Below are 22,239 nucleotides of genomic sequence, written 5' to 3' on the forward strand. Positions count from 1 at the left end.
ATGAAAATACAAAATGTCAACCTGGAAAAATCTGAAAACCTGGAGAGACACAGGACACAGGGCTTCAGCAGCTCCAAAGCCCTGGTGGTGCGAAGAGGAGCCCCATTTAGAGTCAGTCTACAACTGAAGGGCCAAGCCTTTAACCCCAAGACTGACTCTCTGACGATCAAAGTTACGCTAGGTAATCTGGATTTATATGTAGATTAGATTTTTTTTGGATGAATGACTGTTGTATACAAACAGTGAACCACAATTTTAAATCCCTTTGCCTAATTGTCTTTCTCTCTTCTCTCCTCAGGCCGCCTATATATGGTAATGCCAGTCACATTCTCCAAGAACGTTCTTTCCTCCCAATGGAAAGCCTATATGGACCCAGAGGGCCTGAACCTCCAGAACCCCTCCATATTCATCTCCTCTCCTGCCTCCGCCTCCGTGGGCTGCTATGGATTTCAGCTGTGTGTGTTGACTCAGGGCAGCCAAAAGACCTGTGCGTTTGGCAAATTCATCCTGCTCTGCAATCCCTGGTGTCATGGTGAGAAGCTTTTATGAAGTCCAAAGGATTTGATAGCTTATAATATCTTTGCAAACCAAAAGAGAAATAGATAGTCTTTATTGTCGTTATAGGGATAATCATTTCCACACATCTTCTTTTCATGCTTCTTTTCATGTAAAACATGTTACACATATACAAAAAAAAACACATCACATTAGGACACCCACATAGACAATCAAATGTGAAAACTACAAAGCAACTGAAGTGGTGGTGGCGGTATTACAGTTTGTTCAGCACTGTGATGGCGGTGGGGACAAAACTCTTCTTGAAATAGGCTTTAGTCCACTCAGTGCAGAAATTTACTTATAGATGTGGTTTGTGTTGCTGAATAAGTTCACAATTATGTTTGTTATTTATTTATTAGTTACTTTTAATGAAGTCTAATTGCTATAGTAGGCTAAAATGGGGGGTGTGCAGTGTGACAAATGCTGTCCGGCAACAGCTGTACAAAATAGTGGGAAAATGTAAAAATGAGCTGAAGTCTCAAAGTATTTATGGTGTATACAGCAATGTGTTTTAAAATGTAACTATGTAAGGATTTACTAAATGTCAGGTTTATTTCTTGCAGAGGATGTTGTGTATATTCCTTTTGAGGACCAGAGAGAAGAGTACATCCAGAACGACTCTGGGCTGCTGTTTATAGGGACAGCTATGAACATTGTGTCAAGACCATGGTCTTTTGATCAGGTATGAAAACAATATCTGTGGATCAGAAATTTGGCAAATATACAAAAAAGAAAAAAATCATCAAATTGTTTACAGCTGAGGTGCTGACTCAACTCTGTGGTAATTTCTTAGGTTGTGTTTGAAATTGCATACTAACATATTGCGAACTACATACTCAATGAGTAGTACTCATAGACTGTACAGTCTATGGTTGTACTGCATACAGTACTGCCTACTAAATTAATGTTTAAGTATGGCATAACCAGCCGACTGTTCACACTCAAGTAAACTCAAGCAATACGTCTTCTCTGCATCACATAACTGAAGAGATCACAACGTTACTGGTCCAAGCTACCGATAGGCCTAAATGAAAATTGTTAATCACAAATGTAAATCAACATGACCTCTTTCACTCAATTGAATATTTTCAGGTTTTATTTTAATGCAAATAAAATTATTAAATTCACTCACAGTCTGCATGGAGTGCGGCTCGGGTGTGTAGAAAATTAAGATTTTTTTTGTGTTAAATATTTGTATACAGTACATATAGCCTATATGATCCCACGTACCTTAACTGTACCTTAATGTCACTTGCCATCATTCATAATTATTTTATCCATTAATGAATTGATTATTTGAACCATCAGCCTCGCAGTCCACCATTGCACAGTCTGAAGAGACACAAAGCATTTTGGGGCAGTTGAGTATATGTCCAGTAAACTCACGTTACATACTCAGAAATTCTTGCTATTGTAGTATACATCCGGGCATTTCTAGAGTACACAAAATCCACAAACTATGCAGTTAGAGCACACTACATACTTCATTTCACGTGATACTTAGTTTGAATAGTACGTTAGTATGCAATTTCGAACAGAGACAGTTGTTTTCCATTAAGAAATAACTTGATGTAGTATTTATTGTAGTGCTGTTGTATTGGATTGCATTTTAAGTCAAGTCAATTTGATTTATAAAGCCCAATATCACAAATCACAAAATTTGGACATTTAATTGTAAAGTATTGCTTTGCTTGTGTCCACTTGCAGTATATACTTTTAATCCTTGAGTTGGATTAAACATTAAGCATGTATTTATTAGAATATGGTCCAAAGTGTCGCAAAATCTTCATTAAATTCTCTAATTTCTTTCTCTTTAGTTTGAGCCTGGTGTTCTGGAGGCGTGCCTGGATCTGCTCCAAGTCAGCCCTCAGCACCAAAAGAACGGAAGGATAGACTACCTGAACCGAAGCAATCCTGTCTACATCAGCCGGGTCGTGTCTGCCATGGTGAGTGGGAACAGATTCAGATTATAAACACACCTGCCAGATATGAATACATCACTAGCTAGCAGTGTTCTGTTTCACCAATGTTTTTATTTACTTTGTATGACAACCTGAGCGTCACTTCCGCTTATTAAAAACATGTTGGGGCTTGAACTGGGGACGCTGTGTTCTGCAAATAGACACACACTTTATGCAAAGTTTTGAAACCTGAATGTCACATGCAATCACCCTGTAATTATAACTGTAAAACAGGCGATCAAAGTAGTTATTAAACCGTCACTGTGAATCAGAATCATCTCAGGAGATGCCCCAGCTTGCTTTATGATGTTTGGGAACTGAAGTGCAAAGATGGAAAATTACATTTCTCTTCTCTTCTATGTTCAGATCAACAGTGAAGACGACTGTGGTGTGCTGAAAGGGAAATGGACAGGTGACTTTAAACAAGGAGTTAATCCCTCCTTGTGGACTGGGAGTGGGGACATATTGACACAGTGGGCTGCGTCTGGTTTCAGCCCAGTCCAGTTTGGACAGTGCTGGGTGTTTGCAGCTGTCATGTGCACAGGTGATTATATCATGATCATTCAAATCACACACAAAACAATAATAAGTCAAGCACTTTTGCTCTTTACTACATTATGACTTACTGTCATCGATAACCAGTACTCATGCTCGATGTCTTATCAGTCTTGTTCAAATACCGGATCATTTGTTCCATGTGTCAACGTCTGTTTTTTTTAAATGACATCTTTCAGTGATGAGGGTTCTTGGCATTCCCTGCCGTGTCGTCACAAACTTCAACTCTGCTCATGACACCAATGCCAACCTGGTGATTGAGGAGTACTATAGTGAAACAGGGCAGAAGCTGAACCTCAGTAAAGACACCATATGGTCAGTTTTCATGACATTAAATACATTTTAAGACATTAATGATATTTAATTAGTTTTGTGAAGCAAAAGAAAAGGGCCTGTTAAAACTTTGTCATATTTTATTGTGGCTCTCTCTTTATACAGGAACTTCCATGTGTGGGTGGAGTGCTGGATGACTCGCCCGGATCTGGGATCTGGAATGGATGGCTGGCAGGTTCTGGACCCGACCCCCCAGGAAAGGAGTGGAGGTGTGTGAGAAATTTTCACTTTCTGTCTTTCACTTTTCTTTGCCATTTCTTTGCCATATACACACATTGAACTTGTTGTCTTCAATAAACATTGCTATAACCTTTCTTTCTTCCTTCTTGTATCCCAGGAGTGTTCTGCTGTGGCCCAGCCCCAGTCAAAGCAATCAAAGATCGACGCATCGACCTTTTTTATGACATCCCCTTTGTCTATGCCGCGGTGAACGCCGACGTCCACTCAATCGTAATGAGCGAGGGTCGGGTGGTCAGCTACAGCAAAGACACAGAGAGAGTGGGATCCCTCATCTGCACCAAAACTATTGGTTTCCACAGACACCAGAACATCACAGGAGACTACAAATCCATCAAAAGTATGAGCCAAAAACAGAAATTCAATCATTTGGTTATTTAACTAATTTAGAGAAGTGGCAAAATATTAAATCTTGGGCAAAAATACTCACATTTTTCTTTCGATCTTTACAATATAGGCCCGACTTCAACACTTTCATTGAGAAGTTCCACAAGTTCAGAGGACTCGACATTAAGAAGAGGTAATTAAGAATTTTGATTACATCAATCATTCATCAGTTTAATCTCACGTCATCTCATGCACTGACTTTCTTCATGTCTTTTTCACAGGCTCAACCAAAGGGGTGTTAGTCTTCCTGACCCTGGATAATGCTCCTGTTGCTGGGCGGCCTGTCCGCTTCACAGTGAAAGTCATCAACAAGCAGAAGGTTGCCAAGAAGATGAGGTTGCATCTCAACGCCCAGGCTAAAAAATACAACAACAGCCCCACAGACACCTTCTGGGAAACCCACGGTGTCTTACAACTGGCCCCCATGGAAGGTAAATCCACTTTTCACCCACAGACTCAAATGTTCACTTCTGAAAGCCTGTTGTGGTTTACATTTCTGTTTCTTGACTTTCTCCCTCTGGTTTTCCAGCCAAGGTTATTCAGCAGCAGATCCTCCCAGACCAGTATCAGTGTGTGGTGGGAGATGACCTGATAAACCTCGCAGTAGTCCTGGAGGACATGGCCAGTCAGGAGCGGGTCCTGGCCTCAGAGGAGTTCAATATTACCAGCGCACAGCTCACCATACAGGTACTTCAAACATGCATAACTTTTTTAGAATTTTAGCAAAAAAGACCCCAAATATGTAATGCTAAACAAAAGGGATAATGTATAACATTATTTGCAAGGTATCTAGAATCTTTACCTCTCTGATATGATGGTGCAGCAGCAATAAAAAAAATCTTTGGTTTGATAATTTCACTCATTGAGGCATCACACAGCTTCCACACAAAACATACAGAATTATCAATGACTCACTTATAATTTATTTGAGGGCTAATTTAAGGGAATTATCAGGGTTCACCAACACAATTTTTTTCTCTTTCAGATTGCAGATAAAGACTTGATTGTGAACAAAGAGCAGACTGCCACAGTGATCTTCACCAACCCATTTTCTCAGCCGGTCAGTGGAGTACTGACCGTAGCTGGGGCCGGGCTGACTCAGGGCAAGGTTCACTTCAGGTAAGAATAAGTTCTTGTCTTCATTTGTTTATATACATGTTGAATGTTGAATGTTCCTTAGTGGTTTATGCACATCATGAATGGCTGCAAATTGAATGAGCTGAGCAATGCTTAAATATAGGAGTGTCACTGTGTAGTACATGACAGTCTGTCTTTGTTGAAGGAATGTAGGCTTGTTAGAGTTGTATTGTTCTGCTTATGTTTGTGTTCAGGTAGGCGTGGCTAGAATAATGTTCCACTGCTGTGTGCAGATCATGATTTACAGTACAGGCTCTGGAGGGTTATTAAAGAGTCTCTGATTAGCTATGGACAAAATATAATCTTACAATGTATGCTTAGACAGTTTAGACATTCTCACGGTAATAATTGTAGCTTAGCTGTCAAAAGTAACAAAATTGGAGCCAGACATTCGCGATAATAGTTATACTTAAGCATTTCCTGAACTCTTTTATATCTTTTCCATTTCTTTCTGCAGGATGCTCCCGCTGCGTCCAGGAGGTCGAATAGAGCAGCTCATTACCTTCATCCCCAGCAGTGTGGGAACAAAGATGCTGCAGGCCAGCCTGTCACTCACAAACATCAACTCCACTATCAGAGGCTTCAAGATGTTGTCCGTCCTCAGAGCTTAGATCCTGTTTTGGTATTTCTTTTCCTTAGTTGTCAACTTTGGGCAGGATACTTAAATTTGTGATGTCACCGTTTATCAGTGTCTTTTTTTATTTATGTTTTGCTTAAGTAAAAACTAAGTCACCAAATTGAAGCCAGAAGATGACAACCATGTGGCAGAAAGAAACATAAAGATTGACGATGAAGATATTGTCAGCCCTTATGTTTTTACATTGCTTTGCATGATATAAATGTGAATGTAAATAATATTTATTTTAAATTGATATTTATTTTGCTATTTATGTGTTCAAGCCATGAAAATTAACACTTTTCTACAAACATTTTAACATGGATGCTTTTTGCTTTGTTTGAACAATCAAATAAAACGTGTTTATATCTACTGTATGTCACATCTTCTTCTGTCTAATATCCAGCATGTATGTAGATTTATGTCACTGCAATTTCTGGTTTGCCCTGAAGAGGGAGACCTTTCCTCAGAAAAGGCCACTGTGGTTCAGTCTGAATGAAATGCTTCTCAAACCTCTTGATGATTACATGCCATTTATGGTGCTTTTCCATTACATGGTACCTGCTTGACTCGCTTCGACTCTACTCGCCTTTTTTGGTTTTCCATTACGAAAAGAAGTAGGCCTACCTGGTACCTGCTAACAGGTACTTTTTTTAGTACCTCCTCAGTCGAGGTTCCAAGCGAGCTGAGAAGGTGACGTGAAACCCTGCAGGCTGCTGACTGGTCGGAAAGAAACGTCACTGATCACTGCATTGCTAGCGACAGGCATTTTGAAATAGTTTAGCCAGCGGTGTTTTTTTGCTGCCGGAGGCTCCACGCAGAGCTTTCCCCGTAGCATACAAGTGGCCTGATGGTTATACTGGTGCGCTGGTGTGTGCATGTGTGATGTGTGTGTGTCGAGTCGCCGTATGTGTGTGTGTGGGGAGCTAGTGAGCGAGGGAGAAGTGAGAGAGTGACGGCGATTATCTCCGCAGCGAGTAGCGACTCTAGAATCATATATATGTGAGAGAAACAAAGCGAGTAGCGACTCTAGAGTCATATATACAGTGGTGTGAAAAAGTGTTTGCCCCCTTCCTCATTTCCTGTTCCTTTGCATGTTTGTCACACTTAAGTGTTTCGGAACATCAAACCAATTTAAACAATAGTCAAGGACAACACAAGTAAACACAAAATGCAATTTGTAAATGAAGGTGTTTATCATTAAAGGTGAAAACAAATCCAAACCATCATGGCCCTGTGTGAAAAAGTGATTGCCCCCTAAACCTAATAACTGGTTGGGCCACCCTTAGCAGCAACAACTGCAACCAAGCATTTGCGATAACGTGCAATAAGGCTTTTACAGCGTCCTGGAGGAATTTTGGCCCACTCATCTTTGCAGAATTGTCCTAATTCAGTTACATTAGAGGGTTTTCGAGCATGAACGGCCTTTTTAAGGTCATACCACAACATCTCAATAGGATTCAGGTCAGGACTTTGGCTAGGCCACTCCAAGGTCTTCATTTTGTTTTTCTTCAGCCATTCGGTGGTGGACTTGCTGGTGTGTTTAGGATCATTGTCCTGCTGCAGAACCCAAGTTCGTTTCAGCTTGAGTACACGAACAGATGGTCGGACATTCTCCTTCAGGATCTCCTGGTAGACAGCAGAATTCATAGTTCCTTTTATCACGGCAAGTCTTCCAGGTCCTGAAGCAGCAAAAAACAGCCCCAGACCATCACACTGCCACCACCATATTTTACAGTTGGTATAATGTTCTTTTTATGAAATGCAGTGTTCCTTCTACGCCAGATATACTTGGACACACACCTTCCAAAGAGTTCCACTTTTGTCTCATCGGTCCACAGAATGTTGTCCCAAAAGTCTTGGGGATCATCAAGATGTGTTCTGGAGAAATTGAGACGAGCTTTGATGTTCTTTTTTGCTCAGCAGTGGTTTTCTCCTTGGAACTCTGCCATGCAGGCCATTTTTGCCCAGTCTTTTCCTGATGGTGGAGGCATGAACGCTGACCTTAACTGAGGCAAGTGAGGCCTGCAGTTCTTTGGACGTTGTTGTGGGGTCTTTTGTGACCTCTTGATGAGTCGTCGCTGCGCTCTTGGGGTAATTTTGGGCGGCCGGCCACTCCTGGGAAGGTTCACCACTGTTCCATGTCTTCGCCATTTGTGGATAATGGCTCTCACTGTGGTTCGCTGGATTCCCAAAGCTTTGGAAATGGCTTTATAACCCTTTCCAGACTGATAGATCTCAATTACTTTCTTTCTCAATTGTTCCTGAATTTCTTTGGGTCTCGGCATGATGTGTAGCTTTTAAGGATCTTCTGGTGGACCTTACTGTGTCAAGCAGCTCCTATTTAAGTGATGCCTTGATTGTGAACAGGTGTGGCAATAATCAGGCCTGGGTGTGGCTAGAGAAATTGAACTCAGGTGTGGACAACCACAGTTATAGTATGTTTTAACAAGGGGGGCAATCACTTTTTCACACAGGGCCATGATGGTTTGGATTTTTTTTCTCCTTTAATAATAAACACCTTCATTTACAAATTGCATTTTGTGTTTACTTGTGTTGTCCTTGACTTTTGTTTAAATTGGTTTGATGTTCCGAAACACTTAAGTGTGACAAACATGCAAAGGAACAGGAAATGAGGAAGGGGGCAAACACTTTTTCACACCACTGTATATGTGACCACGTGGGAAATCTGGAGCAGTAAACGTTAACTATCTCTTTGATATCATGTTGTTTACGGAGACGGAGAACCAGGAAATGAGTCGGGGATATGCGGGGATATGTCAATGGGAAAAGCCAGCTACTAAGCCACGCCCACGGCAGTCGCTATGACGACCAGCCACGCTGAGGCGATACTAAAATCTGCAATGGAAAACGGATGCACAGCGAGTCGAGGCGAGTCGAGCAGGTACCATGTAATGGAAAAACGCCTACACAAGGATCATTCAACATCCTCTGGGTTGAGTAACTCTGTGGAATAAAATGAAACTCAACTCACCTTTCCCAACAATGCAATTAATTTATTTTTATTCATCTATTTTAACCGTCTGTCAAAACAAATCGACAATAAAGCATTATATACAAATCATAGCTAAGCTGACAGGCGGTGTAATCGGCACATGCACAACCATACCAGTTCATCTATATTACAAACAGGTTATTAGGAAATTAAACAAGGACAGAAAAGAAGGAGTGTTAAAACATGACAACATATACAACCCATAATCAAAAGTAAGGATTCAAGCACCAGCCTACATATTACAGCATCTTCAAGACAACATCTTATCGAAACATTTTTACAAAAGCATATGTTTAGTCTTTGAAGGGGATATTTTTATGTCGAGCTCCCAAACTGTTTATACCTCATTGTGTTTTAAAATGTAACCAATAATAAATAGCTCACATTTAAATGGTAAAATACAATCAAACTATTTTCAATAGCCTCTACCTATGAGGAGAATATCTGACATTTATCTAGCCGACATGAATAAATCAGTTATAAAATGATAATGAAGGCAAAATGTATCCCACGTAACATCATAACTTGAAGTCTTGTTTCTAATGTTATCTTTAAAATAGTGTTGGTCAGTGGAAAATGGGTTTAGTCTCACAACAAATAAAAAACACACACAGCCGAACAAACAATCTCATCTTTTCATCCATGCAGACATACTTACTGTGTTTAATAAACAGGATGTTTGCATTTAGTGCATCACTTTTTTTGTGTACAAAAGTGGGACACCTTTCATAAAGTTGAGATGAACTGAATTTAAAAAAAAGGAAAGAGTAAAAAAGTATTTGCAGTATTAACCATAGTTCCCTGGGGTTAGTTATGAAGCTTTGGTCCCTTATGTGTCTTTGGTCTTTTATTTTGGTCCAGCACTGTCGGCCTCATGTTTATGTCATAGATACACTACAGCTTTCGCTTCGAAATCCTCACAGTTCCTTTGGCTTTAAAGCGAAATTGTCCACCTAGGTGCTCATTAGGGATCAAATGCCTTTTGCCAAACTTTGAAATAGCAATACTGACTCTGAATCAGTCTCTCGGGGCAGCTTCACCTACTAGCGGCACTCAGGAGTTCAGGAGCTTCTCATGATTTGGGTGGAAGAGCAGAGCGTGACAGCTGGCGCCCTCTAGAGGTAGTCCAGCTCCAGTGCATGGCTCAGAGCCTCTAGATCGGCCCGACAGGACACCCTCCAGAACGGCATGTTCTTCTGAGAAAACAAAAATAAAATCTAAATTATATGCAGATTTAATGTGAGGCAGGCATACTCTGGCTCCTGCAGATGCAGTGCAGATGTGAATTATGGACTGTGGCTTGGAGGGGGATTATAGTATGTGACAAAGTACATGTGAATAACATGTTGGCCTATATTGTACAAAAGCTTAATGCAAAAAAATATTAGCTGAACTGCCAAATCCATCTGGCAAAGACATCTCAATGCAAAGATTAGACAAAAACAACACAAACTTAGATACAGAAGCTGCAGAAATCGAGTGTGTCCTAACTGATTAGTTGAGGCCCATTTTTCAGCAGACACAGGCATAAAAAAAAAAAAAAAAAAAAAAAAGAGTTATACCTTTTTGGCCACAGACTCTTCTTCGGCTCCATCTCCTATCACCACATAAACTGCTCTCCGACCAAACCTCTGAGAGACACGCTCAAAGCAGCTCTCTTTGCCTTTGAAAAGAGGGGAAATCAGAATCTGTTTAAAATAATAAAATAGTCTCTTGAAGAAAGACCTGGATTTTTGATTAATAAGTATTCTCATTTTCTCCCTAAATTGTCCTCACCTGTCTTGGTGGCACTGTATATGTTTTCTATGGGGAAAGCTGAGCCCAGTCCGTACAGTAACACCTTGGAGAGGGCTGGGATGAGCTGGGTGGTGGTTACCAACACATTTACACAGTTAGGCCTGGAACAGGACAGGATAGACACATTTATACTACGGCTGAGTTATAACACTTTAAATGACACATCGACCTAATCAAGCCATGGCAGCATGAACTGACCTGGAGTTGATGAGAGCCAGAGATTTGAGTGCTTGAGTCAGCCATAGGTCAGTCAGGACCTCCATTTCTCTCCTCAGCTGTAACCACTCCTCTCGCTTGGGGCTGCCCAGCAAACCTGCCCATCGGGGAGAAGCAGAAGCTTGATGGTCAGTCTTTGGAACAAAATAGGGAGGACATCAACTCGTATAGCTCCGATGCATAAAGAAATCTAATTAACTGAGACGTTGCAAAACCTTATTTTGACAGCAGGACTGTTTGTAGTCTTTGGTTGGATGATTCTCACACAACATCCTCTAGCCAAAACCTCAGACTTATGTTTTCCAGCAGAGGCAAAGCAGCCAGCTGTAATCGGCAGCGCACAAGGGTCCACGTAGAACAAGAACTTCTGACTCATTATGCTAGTTGACAAACAAATCTGTGTCCTTCCTTTCAGCTTTTTTATCACATCATGATCCAATTAATGTAATAGGTAATAATGAACCCTATTTCTTTTTTTACAAAGGTTCCTCTTGGAAAGAGCAGGTGTTTATCATCATACTGTATGCTTACTTTCATCACTAGTAGAGCTTTGGTTGATATACAAGTTTAAGCTTCAGAAATACAAAATGTACTTTTCTGAAGCAGGAAGCTTGTATAACTTGATGCCAGCAACAAAAAAGAGAAAACCCAGGCAAATTACTGTGGTCTGAAGCTGAGCTGTGTTCAAATTGAATTCTAGCTTGTGGACTAGCAGTAGGTAATAAATATGTATTTGTCTATAGTGATATTAATCAGGCTGTTATTGTACTGTTACTTAATGTCTGTCATTATTTGTTCTAATGGTGTTGGTAGAAAACCACATATAACCATATTAAACCTCAGAGAAAATCACTAATCTAAATATCTAGGTTGCCTACACAGCATTGTTAAATAAAATGGCAGCACAGCTTACCACCAACATTATTCTTGTATGTGTTGTAGATCTCCTTGACTCTGCGGTATCGAAAAGCCAGTTTCCTCATCCAGTCCACCCCTCCGTGAACCCCGGACCCCAGGCACAAAGAGCCTGCCCCCGCTGGGCTCTGGAAGCCGTCTGACCCAAAGTTGTAAGTGCTGCAGGATCACAATACAGGAAACAGTCAGGGTATAGATCATAAAGACACAAACTGCACTTTTCCAGAGCATCTTATAGTAGCACTAATCTTCAGAGTTTCAGGGGGGATGCTCTAGGAACTGGTACAACTATAATCATGGATACAGTTTCTAGCTCTATGAATTGAGTCAAGTTATTCAGGTTATGAACACGAAGGCAGTGCTTAAACCATTCATCAAATGTAAGGAGCACATTGAACAGTGCAACCACAAAAATTTCAGGGACAAGAAACCCTGTAAAATTGAAAACCCAAGACAGCGAGTTTCAGCCCATGAATGAAAAAGCTTTGTCATGAAGTATATACATTCAGCACGGCTAGGATAAATATAAAATCATCTTTGAGAATGAAAATGGCCAAGTTCAATAAAATTAATACTTCAAAAAAGTACTTTGGTAAAGTCTGGCTCTTTCTCAAATCACTCCTAAAAGTATCCTAAAGTGCTTCAACAAGTTTTTGCAATAAAATGTCTGGACTGAGGGAGACAGAGGGAATGATAAAGAGATATTTTGATGAGAAATGAAAGCGTTGGATAATCCTGTGACATATTATATGGCTGTGGAAGTGGGGAAAATAAAAGACATGCATATGCTTGCATGCATGAACACACACAGATGCGCACAAACTCTTTGTCTCATCTCTATGCTTTTTTTCCTCCTGTGCACTAAAACCCAGAGAGCAAGTCTGGTTCACATGCCACAGCAGAACTGTCAGAGTCTCTTAGCAGAGCTTTAAGTACAGTAACACAGTAGATGCTTTACCTCAAGTCCTGCCCGTTGTCGTCTGATGCCACGTCATCAATATGAACCTGGTCACATTCCTGGGAAATGAAAAGGAGAGCGGATATATCAAGAGATCCATTTCAGAGTGGAGCCATGTACAGGCAGGTCTCTCCTCTTTAGGGGAGCCTGCGGGAGTGACAGCAGCTACACAAATAATAAAAAAAGACAAGGAAGCAGGAAATAAGGTGTCGGGACACGGGACAGCGAGGCACCAGAGACACAGGACAGTCAACATGGCTATACGATTCTGGTGTAACCACATAGTAAATTAAAGTAAAGTAAATCTGCATTTTTTTTTATAGTGTGTCCAACATTTTGGTTAAAAAAAAATCACTGAAGAAAGGCCCATTGTCTTTGACAAGCACAGTGTACATGTTGTTCCTCTCTATTGGACGTAAATGCAACACATCAAACCACAGGGATTTAAACCACACTGTAGCTTAAACATGTGGCTACGGCCAACGTACCTTTAAACAATATGCAGTTAAATCCGAAACTTGAAAGCAGTTATTAAGAATGGATACGTAGGACGAAAACAAAAACAAGGAGCATAAATCAATCATCGTCGGCCAGGAGGAAACACACAAGTATGTCTAACAATAACTGTCTTCTTAAAAATACTAAAATCTTTCTCAATTCTTTGTCTTTAGTCCAGCTTAAAACCCTGTAAGTCCCACAACATTCTATCTTTCACATACACATAATACACAACCGTGCACACATTTTTGCAAAAACCGAGTCCTAGTATAACTTCTAGTTGTCACGCAGAGACCCAGGACAGACACGGTCTCCTATCACCTTTCAGCCATTTTAAAGCCAGACGGAGACGCTACCTCATCTTCCCTCCATCTCTACATAACTCAATTCCCAGGGGGTGCAACCCACCTCCCACTCAGGTGCCATCCGCCCCTGCACAGCCGCTTCTACTGACCATACAATACAAATGACCCCCTTAGAGCTTTACATTTACACTGAAACCAAGAGCAGCTCCACTCCACTCACTATAGAAAATGTTCAACTGGAAATCCTGACCTGATTAATTAGGCAGGCATGCCAATTACAATTATGTGATGTTCTGGTGGTATTACAGTTATGACAGCAGCGATAACACTCAGCCACTGACAAGATAATTGTCCCTCAAGACTTAACAGCAGTTGTCAACCCGCTGTGGCCTACTGCTTTAGAGATTTACTGAGCCTTGACAACAAAAGAGGGGATAAGAATTGGGTTTGCAAATGGCTTTGTTGGCTCCTTTCCCTCCTCTTGACTGTTCCTCCTCCCATTTGACTAATTTCCCTCTCGGATGCTCAGACACATACCTATAATTACAGCACAAAGTGTACTTGTCTCTCTCTCTCTCTCTCTCTCTCTCTCTCTCTCTCTCTCTCTCTGTCCCTCTCTTATCTTCTGTCTTTGTCAGAACAAGGCCAAGTAATTCAGGATAACATATGAACTTTTCAGTCACTAGCAGGTAGTAAAACTGCATTTTAATGACCACTTTTTTTTGAGGACTCATCGTTTTTAGAGGTTGCATCAATGTTAACATTGATGGATTTTTAGGCAGCAAGTATATTCTAACTGTAAGAGCACTTATGCCAGCAGTTAACAACCCCTCCTTTTATTATTCTTGCTCAACTGAGGAGGGCAGATTGTTTGGAAAATGCTGTAGTAAGAATTAATACAGGATAGAAGTTGTGTGAGGGGATTTCTACAATGACTGCCACTGTGCTTTATGCCAGGTAAGAAAACAGCACCCAAATGTCAAACCTCTTGCTACGCTGTTGCTGGGAAGGTTTTCTGGTATGCCAGTTTTTACTGTTGGATATGTTCTCACTGCTGCTTTTCCATCTTACTGGAAATAAATTGAAGTATAAAAAAGACTGCTGCAACAGGAATATGAAACAAGTAAGTGGTAAGGTTTTTGTGTGAAGTAAGGCATATTGTCCATATACCAGTTTAAGGGGACAAAAGTTAACAAAACAAATTTTTATCCTGAAATTTTCTAAACATGCTCCCCTCACACTTTCTTTTTTAAAGTCAGCCACTCAAATTTAAAAACTCACCTCCAAGTCATTGAAGAAGAGTCTCGAGTCGGCCAGGTTGAAAATCATCTCCTCCATCCACAAACCAAGAGACACTGCCTTTGAGGAGTCCTGATGCACACACACACACACACACACACACACACACACACACACACACACACACACACACACACACACACACACACACACACACACACAAATAGAATTAACGACTTGCTTTGAAAACCATTTTAAACAGTATATATATATATATATATACACAATTCAGGCACAATTAAGACTTTTACATACTGTACATTTCAACACATTTAAATGAAAGAAAACTGGTCTGTAAACTACAGTTTGGGGTAAAAAGAAAATGATGTCAGATCAGCATCTGTCTATCATTTCAGGTGCTGCAACATTATTTATTAGTGAATAAATAATAAAATCACCAGCTCAGGCTGAGATTAATGGCCTAAGAGGTTTGGTATTTAGAGAGTATTTAGAGTTAAATTGGATTATTGAACATAATTACTCTTGTCATGTTTCTCGCCTTGTCAGTGCAGCCGCCTGCTTGTCTCTCTAAACAGATTTCCTTATACTTCCTCTGCAAACTCATCAACTGGATTGACATAAACAGGTTTCAGGGAGAGGCAAATGTGAATATTTTTCTGTCAGTCAAACTTTCTGCCAATTCTTATCTTCACTAATTCTTTTCTGACTTACTTGTTTCGGCTTTCTTAATCTAGCCCACAAGTTTCCCCATACTGGCTCTGATTATTACAGTAAATTATGTACAGACTCATCACATTTAAATTGTTGATTTACATTGTTTAAACCATTAAGAAAACTAATTAAACTCATTCAATCATCTCAAGGCTTAACCAACAATATCAGTGTTTTTGCAAGTTTTAGCTCCTAAACTGACCAATGTTGTTTTAATCGGTTTACCATGCAAAGATGATGTAACTAACGTACCAACAAGACTAAGAGTCTACAGCCACGCTAACCAACCAGACTCACTAAGACTACTTAGGCAAAGCAGTGCTTTTAGCTAAATGCTAACACAATTACAATGCTAACATGTTAAGCAGGTAAAATGTTAACCATCACAGTTTAGCTTGTTAGCATGCTAACACATGTGAACTAGCACTAAACACAAAGTACAACCAAAGAGATTATAACATAACAACTAAGGCTAAATGTCATCAGCTATTCAGATATTTGGACATAAACCAAAGTATTGGACCAATTAAAAATGTTGACCTGATGATGGCACCAGATAAAAAGCAAAGGGATCACCAAAATTATTACAATTCATTCCTCTGGAGACCATGAATGCCTGTCCATCCAATAATTGCTGAGTTATTTCAGAATGGACAAAGTGGTGGACTGACTGGCATTGCCATGCAAAGCTGCTAGCATGGCTTAAAATTAATGCAGACTTGATGTTCACTGTTATAGATTGACACAAGATTGTCATATAAATAAATTGATTGAATGAATGGCAATGACTGCCTGGAATGATGGGAAAAATACATAAAAAACTCCAAAACACAACAGCAAGTCTATGTGATTTAACTACAATACCGCAGTGGATTTAGTAGTTAAAAAACAATAAGGTATTGCAGATTTCACCTGGTCAGTTACTGTATATCAGCATATTTTTCTCATTGTTTATGTTTATGTCTCGTCTTCTCTACCTTCTTTCAGCATGTTCTCTTATTCTATCAATACCCAGCCTCTCTTCTCCTGTTCTTTTTCTTTTGCATTGGAAAAAACCCAAACAAATACGAATGTGTGCATTACACCAACTTTTGTTTAGTTTTTTAATAAGCAGACTATAAATCATTTAAATCATCACACAGAGAAACACACAATCACAATGTGCGGGCAGCCAGACTGACAAGCTTGGGTGTGTTGTTGTTTGAGTCTACAATGGCAGGTGTGTGTATGTATGTGCAGCATTTTAATGGCAGCGTTGGCTCGTCTTTGGCAGCGAGACAGAATAAGCACAAGGGTGTCAGCCAAAGGTGAACTACCGTAGATTAGTGCATCTGAAATGACAAGCAGCACTGTCTTTTGGCTCAAAATGGTAGGAATGGGCTTGATGACAAAAGCGTGGTAAATGATGACAATTATAAAATACCCCCTGAGCCCCTCCAAAAAAAGGTGTAAAGAGAAAAAGGTAATTGCGGACCAAGGGTGGAAAAAAGTTCAGTAGGAGGAGTAGGAAGATAACAAGGACAAAAAGACGAGGGGCAGGATTGAGAAACACTGGATAGAAGAGGAAGAGCTGAATGGATGAAGAAGGAGGGGTTAAAGGCTTAAGAAACGATTGTTCTGCTTGTCTCATAATTGAAATAATTATCTATAATCACCCTCCTCCAAAAAAGGAGGCCTGCTTTATACAGAAGAACAAATAAAAGCCTCTTCAGGATAATCCCAGGGAAGAATGTACAACGTAAGAAGAAATAAAAAAAAAAGCACCTAAAACATTCAATTCCCACCTTTACTCTTATACAGGATGTTTGATATGAGAAAACACCCTAGAGGAAAGAGAGGGTCTACTATATGATAGATGAGATAATGGAAGAGCTGTTACAGGGGAGGGAATCAGCTCCTCATGTGGATCTCTATTCACCTCAGGCTCACCAAGTTGGTGAAAACAACTGTCTTTCAACACACCCATTAGTCTTTCCTGCACGCTGGGCCAAGACTTGCCTTTACTTATAGGTCCAAAATATTTGTTTGTGATAAGAGTTCAATAGGCTGACCCTAATGGGAAGACCCTGGGCTGCGACTCTACTAGAAAGCAGGACACAAAGTGGTGGAGTGGAGATAATTTATGGCAGAAAATAAACTGCATTATGGTTGTCAGAGTAGGATGAGTTAGTGGCAGATCTGAGAGGGAGAAAAAAAAGGGGAGAAAAAAAAGGGGGGAAAACGTTGCTAGTTTGTAAGCCAGCTTGACGCTTTGGACTGTTAATCTGTTTTTCTGCTGTCACTCATTTAATTCTTCTGCTGCATGTCTGAGTTTTGATGTCAGAGTCTGTCCAACTGAGCCCGAGCAGCGGGGTGCTTGGGTGGTGGGAGGAATCAGGAATGTTTGGCACATGAGTCACATTTCAACACATCCACTCTCTTGCTCTATCTCTCTCTCTCTCTCGTTGTTTCTCCCTCCGCCACCCTCTCCGCGGCAGAAAAGAAAGAAAAAGAAACAACAGCATGCATGGCCTGCCGGGGGCTGAACCGATCAGAAAGGCTGCTCTCAAACTCCCATCAGCCTTGTGTCAACCCGCAGGGGGACCGTGAGAATTCAAAACACACATCCCCGGCCAAAACCAAGAAACGCACCACTGTCCGCCCCTTGTCAGCTGCCTGTCTGTTATGTAAAGGTCCCACTGGCTGTCAATCACGCCGCAGGATTCCGGGGTAGCTAAACAGCCCCGGTGCATTATGAAAAGAAACAAGAGGGCAGAAAGGCAAAACAGCCAGCGTGTGAAAATGCTCAGAGATGAGACCCAAAGGTCGTGGACTCGGCTCAGGCAGCCAAACCTTTGACTGTTAGTTAAATAAGCACTTGATCACTTGAGACAAAGGGTGATTTGACTCAAGCAAGATTATTTTGTGGTTTCAAAGGGCTTTGCGCCAAACTGTGCCTACCCAGTGTATGATTAACTGTTGTCAAAGTGTGATGAGCTACAGCACGTACTTCTTACAGTAAATGACAAAGGGAGGGGTCGTTTCACCGTACCTTGCCAAATCGTGAGGAGAAGGTTCCCGTGAGGAGCGAATGGAAAATGATGATGGTTTCATCCAGGTCCCAGATAAACACACGCTGCAGTGAAATAACAGATATGTAATGTTAACCTCATGAAAGTTGATGTATGTGTGTGTGTGTGTGTGTGTGTGTGTGTGTGTGAGACATAGAAAGATAAATATTGTAGAGAAATACTGATAATTTTACAACACTGTGTGAGTCTGTGTTTACCTCTATATCAGAGTCCAGAGGTGGAGTGGGGTCACTGACTCTTTTCCTCCCTCTCAACTTCCCATCTGACCCCCTCCGTGCTGGGACTGCCTCCTCTTTACCTGGTGTGGGGGGGCTGGGCGGCGGGTGGTACTCTCCTAGAACACACACATAAAACAAAGTTGCTCATCAGTCTCTATAAAACAAAGATTCAGACTTTGATTTATTAACTCATGAGCATGTTGAAGGGGAACTGTGTCATTGTGGGGAACTAGTCACTGTGAATGCCATAGATTCTATTAGGTTGCATTATGCGTAGGATCCAGGGTTTTTGGAACCATACCAAGGACTAAATGTCAATATCTCAGACTCTCGCTAGAATGCCCATTTTTTATCTTATACATCACAATGATAAAACAAAGGCACATATATACAGTATCTCACAAAAGTGACTACACCCCTCACATTTTAGTAAATATTTAATTATATCTTTTAATGGGACAACACTGACGAAATTACGCTTTGCTACAATGTAAAGTATTAAGTGTACAGCTTGTATAACATATCCTGATAAAGTTCCCTTGGCCTAATTAAAATAGCCCCACATCATCACATACCCTTCACCATACCTAGAGATTGGCATGGTTTTATGTCAGTTAGCCTAGTAGCTGGTTTGATTTGCATTGAGAGAGGATTTTATGGAAAGTACCCCATGCTAATCTCTAGGTATGGTGAAGGGTATGTGATGATGTGGGTTTTTTTTAATTCCAAAGGCAAAGGGAACTTTATCAGGATGCATAGTATCCTGGATCCATGAAATAACTGGCCTTTAAAAATAAAAATCTGCCTGCCGCTATGGGAATTTAACATTGGGGTGTACTCACTTTTGTTGCCAGCGGTTTAGACATTAATGGCTGTATGTTGAATTAAAATTATATATTAAAAAATATAATGAAATATTTACTAAAATGTGAGGGGTGTAGTCACTTTTGTGAGATACTGTATATATATATATATATATATATATATATATATATATATATATATATATATATATAACGCCATAGAAGACAGGTAGGCAGTGACTATCCATTGATAGGTCCATTTGAAAACAATAAAAACAAAAACTTAAACATCATAAAGATCCAAACAAAAAGGTGGTTTGTCACTCCATACCTGTGTGTGGCTCTGGGCTGTGATTGGGCAGCATTACAGGGTGTTCTGGATGCTGATAGGCTGACGGAGCTGTGATGGCAGCGGGGCTGATGTTGCTGCTGGTTAGGTAGGGGCTGTTGTAGTGATGTGAGTTATAATATGGAGGGTACTGACTCTGACTGTAGCTCGAGTATGCTGAAAACTCCTGTCAAAACATAAACAATGACTTTAATTAGTCAGTGTCATTTAACATTCCCAAATGAGGTGTCCTATATTTAGACAGTCAACAATATGATTGCTATAATTATATATATATATATATATATATATATATATTTTCTGTAACATATTGTGGAAGGGAATGAGTCCTTACCCCAAGTGAAGGAGTTCAAGTACCTTGGGGTTTTGTTCGCGAGTGAGGGGACAATGGAGCGGGAGATTGGTCGGAGAATAGGCGCAGCGGGTGCGGTATTGCATTCAATCTATCGCACCGTTGTGACGAAAAGAGAGCTGAGCCAGAAGGCAAAGCTCTCGATCTACCGGTCAGTTTTCGTTCCTACCCTCACCTATGGTCATGAAGGCTGGGTCATGACCGAAAGAACGAGATCCAGGGTACAAGCGGCCGAAATGGGTTTCCTCAGGAGGGTGGCTGGCGTCTCCCTTAGAGATAGGGGTGAGAAGCTCAGTCATCCGTGAGGAGCTCGGAGAGAGCCGCTGCTCCTTTGCGTCGAAAGGAGCCAGTTGAGGTGGTTCGGGCATCTGGTAAGGATGCCCCCTGGGCGCCTCCCTAGGGAGGTGTTCCAGGCACGTCCAGCTGGGAGGAGGCCTCGGGGAAGACCCAGGACTAGGTGGAGGGATTATATCTCCAACCTGGCCTGGGAACGCCGATCCCCAGTCGGAGCTGGTTAATGTTGCTCGGGAAAGGGAAGTTTGGGGTCCCCTGCTGGAGCTGCTCCCCCCGCGACCCGACACCGGATAAGCGGACGAAGATGGATGGATGGATTGTGGAAACTTTTCAGATGTCTAGGAACTAGAAAATTCTTGCTGAAGTGACATTACTCACTTGTTGGGTAGAGTTGAATGGAGTTGAATTTGAGATTGCATGGGTGCCTTGAAAAATTCCAGATGAAATACCACCACCTGAGAAATAATGCGAAGACAAAGGTCAAACTTTCAGGGAATAATTCATCATGCAGGACTGGTGAGAGATTCAACTGCGTTATATCTTGTATTGATGGCTCAACACAACATCGGATCTGATCTGTGATCGGTGTGGAGTAGGTAATGAGCAGTAAACTCTGACTCCTTCCTCAGTGACAGCTCAGTGCTGCAGAAGCTGGGAGTAAAATGTATGTGTGTTTGACAAAACAATACAGGTGGGAAAGTCTGCAAATGCTGCTCTGGGAATCTTTTCAGTCTAATCAAGCCAAGGCAGGAATGTCTTCCTCCAAGCAATTTCCCCCACAGTGACGCTGCCTCACACTGCATCTTTCTGTCAAGTCTGTCCATGCTGTTTGTTTGTCTGAATAATTATTTGACTTGTAATCTTATCACCTCCACCATTTTTCATTTCCATTCCATTCCTTCTGTTTGTCAGTTAGCTGGATATTTCAAAAGTTTATGAATGGTACAGTGGGAGAGGAACATCATTGAACACATACAGGGCTTACTGACCATGTGGTGAAGTATAAACAAGACTACTAACAGCTCTAAGAAACTGGACTTAGGCTCAGCAGCACAAGATGCTGATGGTTAACAGGTATAATGTTTACCACATTCACCATCTTAGTTTAGCTGTAACATTTGTTAATTAGCCAGACAAAGTGCAGCTGGGGTTGATAGGTATTTGGTCACTAACATAAGTAATGGACAAATTTAAGCTCTGACTTGATGAAAGGTGAAGGGATCACCAGTTATTACAATTCATCCGGAGGGGAACATGAATGTCTGAACCAAATTTCATGGCAATACGTCCAACAGTTGTTCAAACATTTAACTCAAAACCACATATTTCATATTGGTGGAGCTGGACGTAAATTAATCCTCTAGGAACCATGAATGTCTGAATATAATTTTGTGCCAATCCATCATGTAGATGTTGGGATATTTCACTAGATTAAGTGAAAACTTTGAGCAGCACCTGTGTGGGTATTTCTCTGGGTGTTCTTCCCACAGTCCAAAGTCATGCAGGTTGGGTTAATAGGTGGCTCTAGTAAAGTTGATATTCTCTCTGTGAAGGATCTACCCTGTTTTGTTTTGACTGCTATCTGTACAACAAGTTGCCCTTTGGGGATAATAAAGATTTACTCTCCTTTTTTCACCTGAACCGTCCTGAAATATTATTCAATCCCTCAAGTCTACCTCATCGACCACTGCT

At 40.9% G+C, this 22,239-nt stretch overlaps 2 protein-coding genes across 3 annotated transcripts in view; one reads left to right on the plus strand and one right to left on the minus strand.

The window, feature by feature from the left end:
- On the plus strand, positions 1-5,995 carry tgm5l (transglutaminase 5, like). The gene is made up of 13 exons (XM_028576853.1): positions 1-181; positions 299-532; positions 1,122-1,240; positions 2,376-2,504; positions 2,886-3,063; positions 3,254-3,389; positions 3,513-3,616; positions 3,745-3,984; positions 4,102-4,164; positions 4,253-4,462; positions 4,561-4,718; positions 5,017-5,150; positions 5,626-5,995. Exons 1-13 carry the CDS (start codon positions 1-3, stop codon positions 5,777-5,779), a joined length of 2,040 nt encoding a protein of 679 aa, XP_028432654.1. The 3' UTR covers positions 5,780-5,995.
- A 2,841-nt stretch (positions 5,996-8,836) lies between these two features.
- The window catches only part of eya2 (EYA transcriptional coactivator and phosphatase 2), a 29,257-nt gene continuing 15,854 nt past the window's right edge, over positions 8,837-22,239 (minus strand). The window contains exons 6-16 of one of the 2 annotated variants that reach the window (XM_028575898.1): positions 20,926-21,002; positions 19,884-20,067; positions 18,729-18,865; positions 18,492-18,575; positions 14,771-14,860; positions 12,687-12,745; positions 11,727-11,887; positions 10,796-10,910; positions 10,577-10,698; positions 10,363-10,463; positions 8,837-9,996 (exon numbers count right to left, since the gene is read on the minus strand). In XM_028575898.1, the coding sequence (XP_028431699.1) occupies positions 9,916-9,996; positions 10,363-10,463; positions 10,577-10,698; positions 10,796-10,910; positions 11,727-11,887; positions 12,687-12,745; positions 14,771-14,860; positions 18,492-18,575; positions 18,729-18,865; positions 19,884-20,067; positions 20,926-21,002 (1,211 nt within the window). In that variant the 3' untranslated portion in view covers positions 8,837-9,915. Of the gene's footprint in view, positions 9,997-10,362; positions 10,464-10,576; positions 10,729-10,795; positions 10,911-11,726; positions 11,888-12,686; positions 12,746-14,770; positions 14,861-18,491; positions 18,576-18,728; positions 18,866-19,883; positions 20,068-20,925; positions 21,003-22,239 lie in introns of both variants that reach the window. The other variant, XM_028575897.1, reaches the window with a different exon arrangement.

This window comes from Perca flavescens, chromosome 4, assembly GCF_004354835.1.
Source record: "Perca flavescens isolate YP-PL-M2 chromosome 4, PFLA_1.0, whole genome shotgun sequence".
NCBI lineage: Eukaryota > Metazoa > Chordata > Actinopteri > Perciformes > Percidae > Perca > Perca flavescens.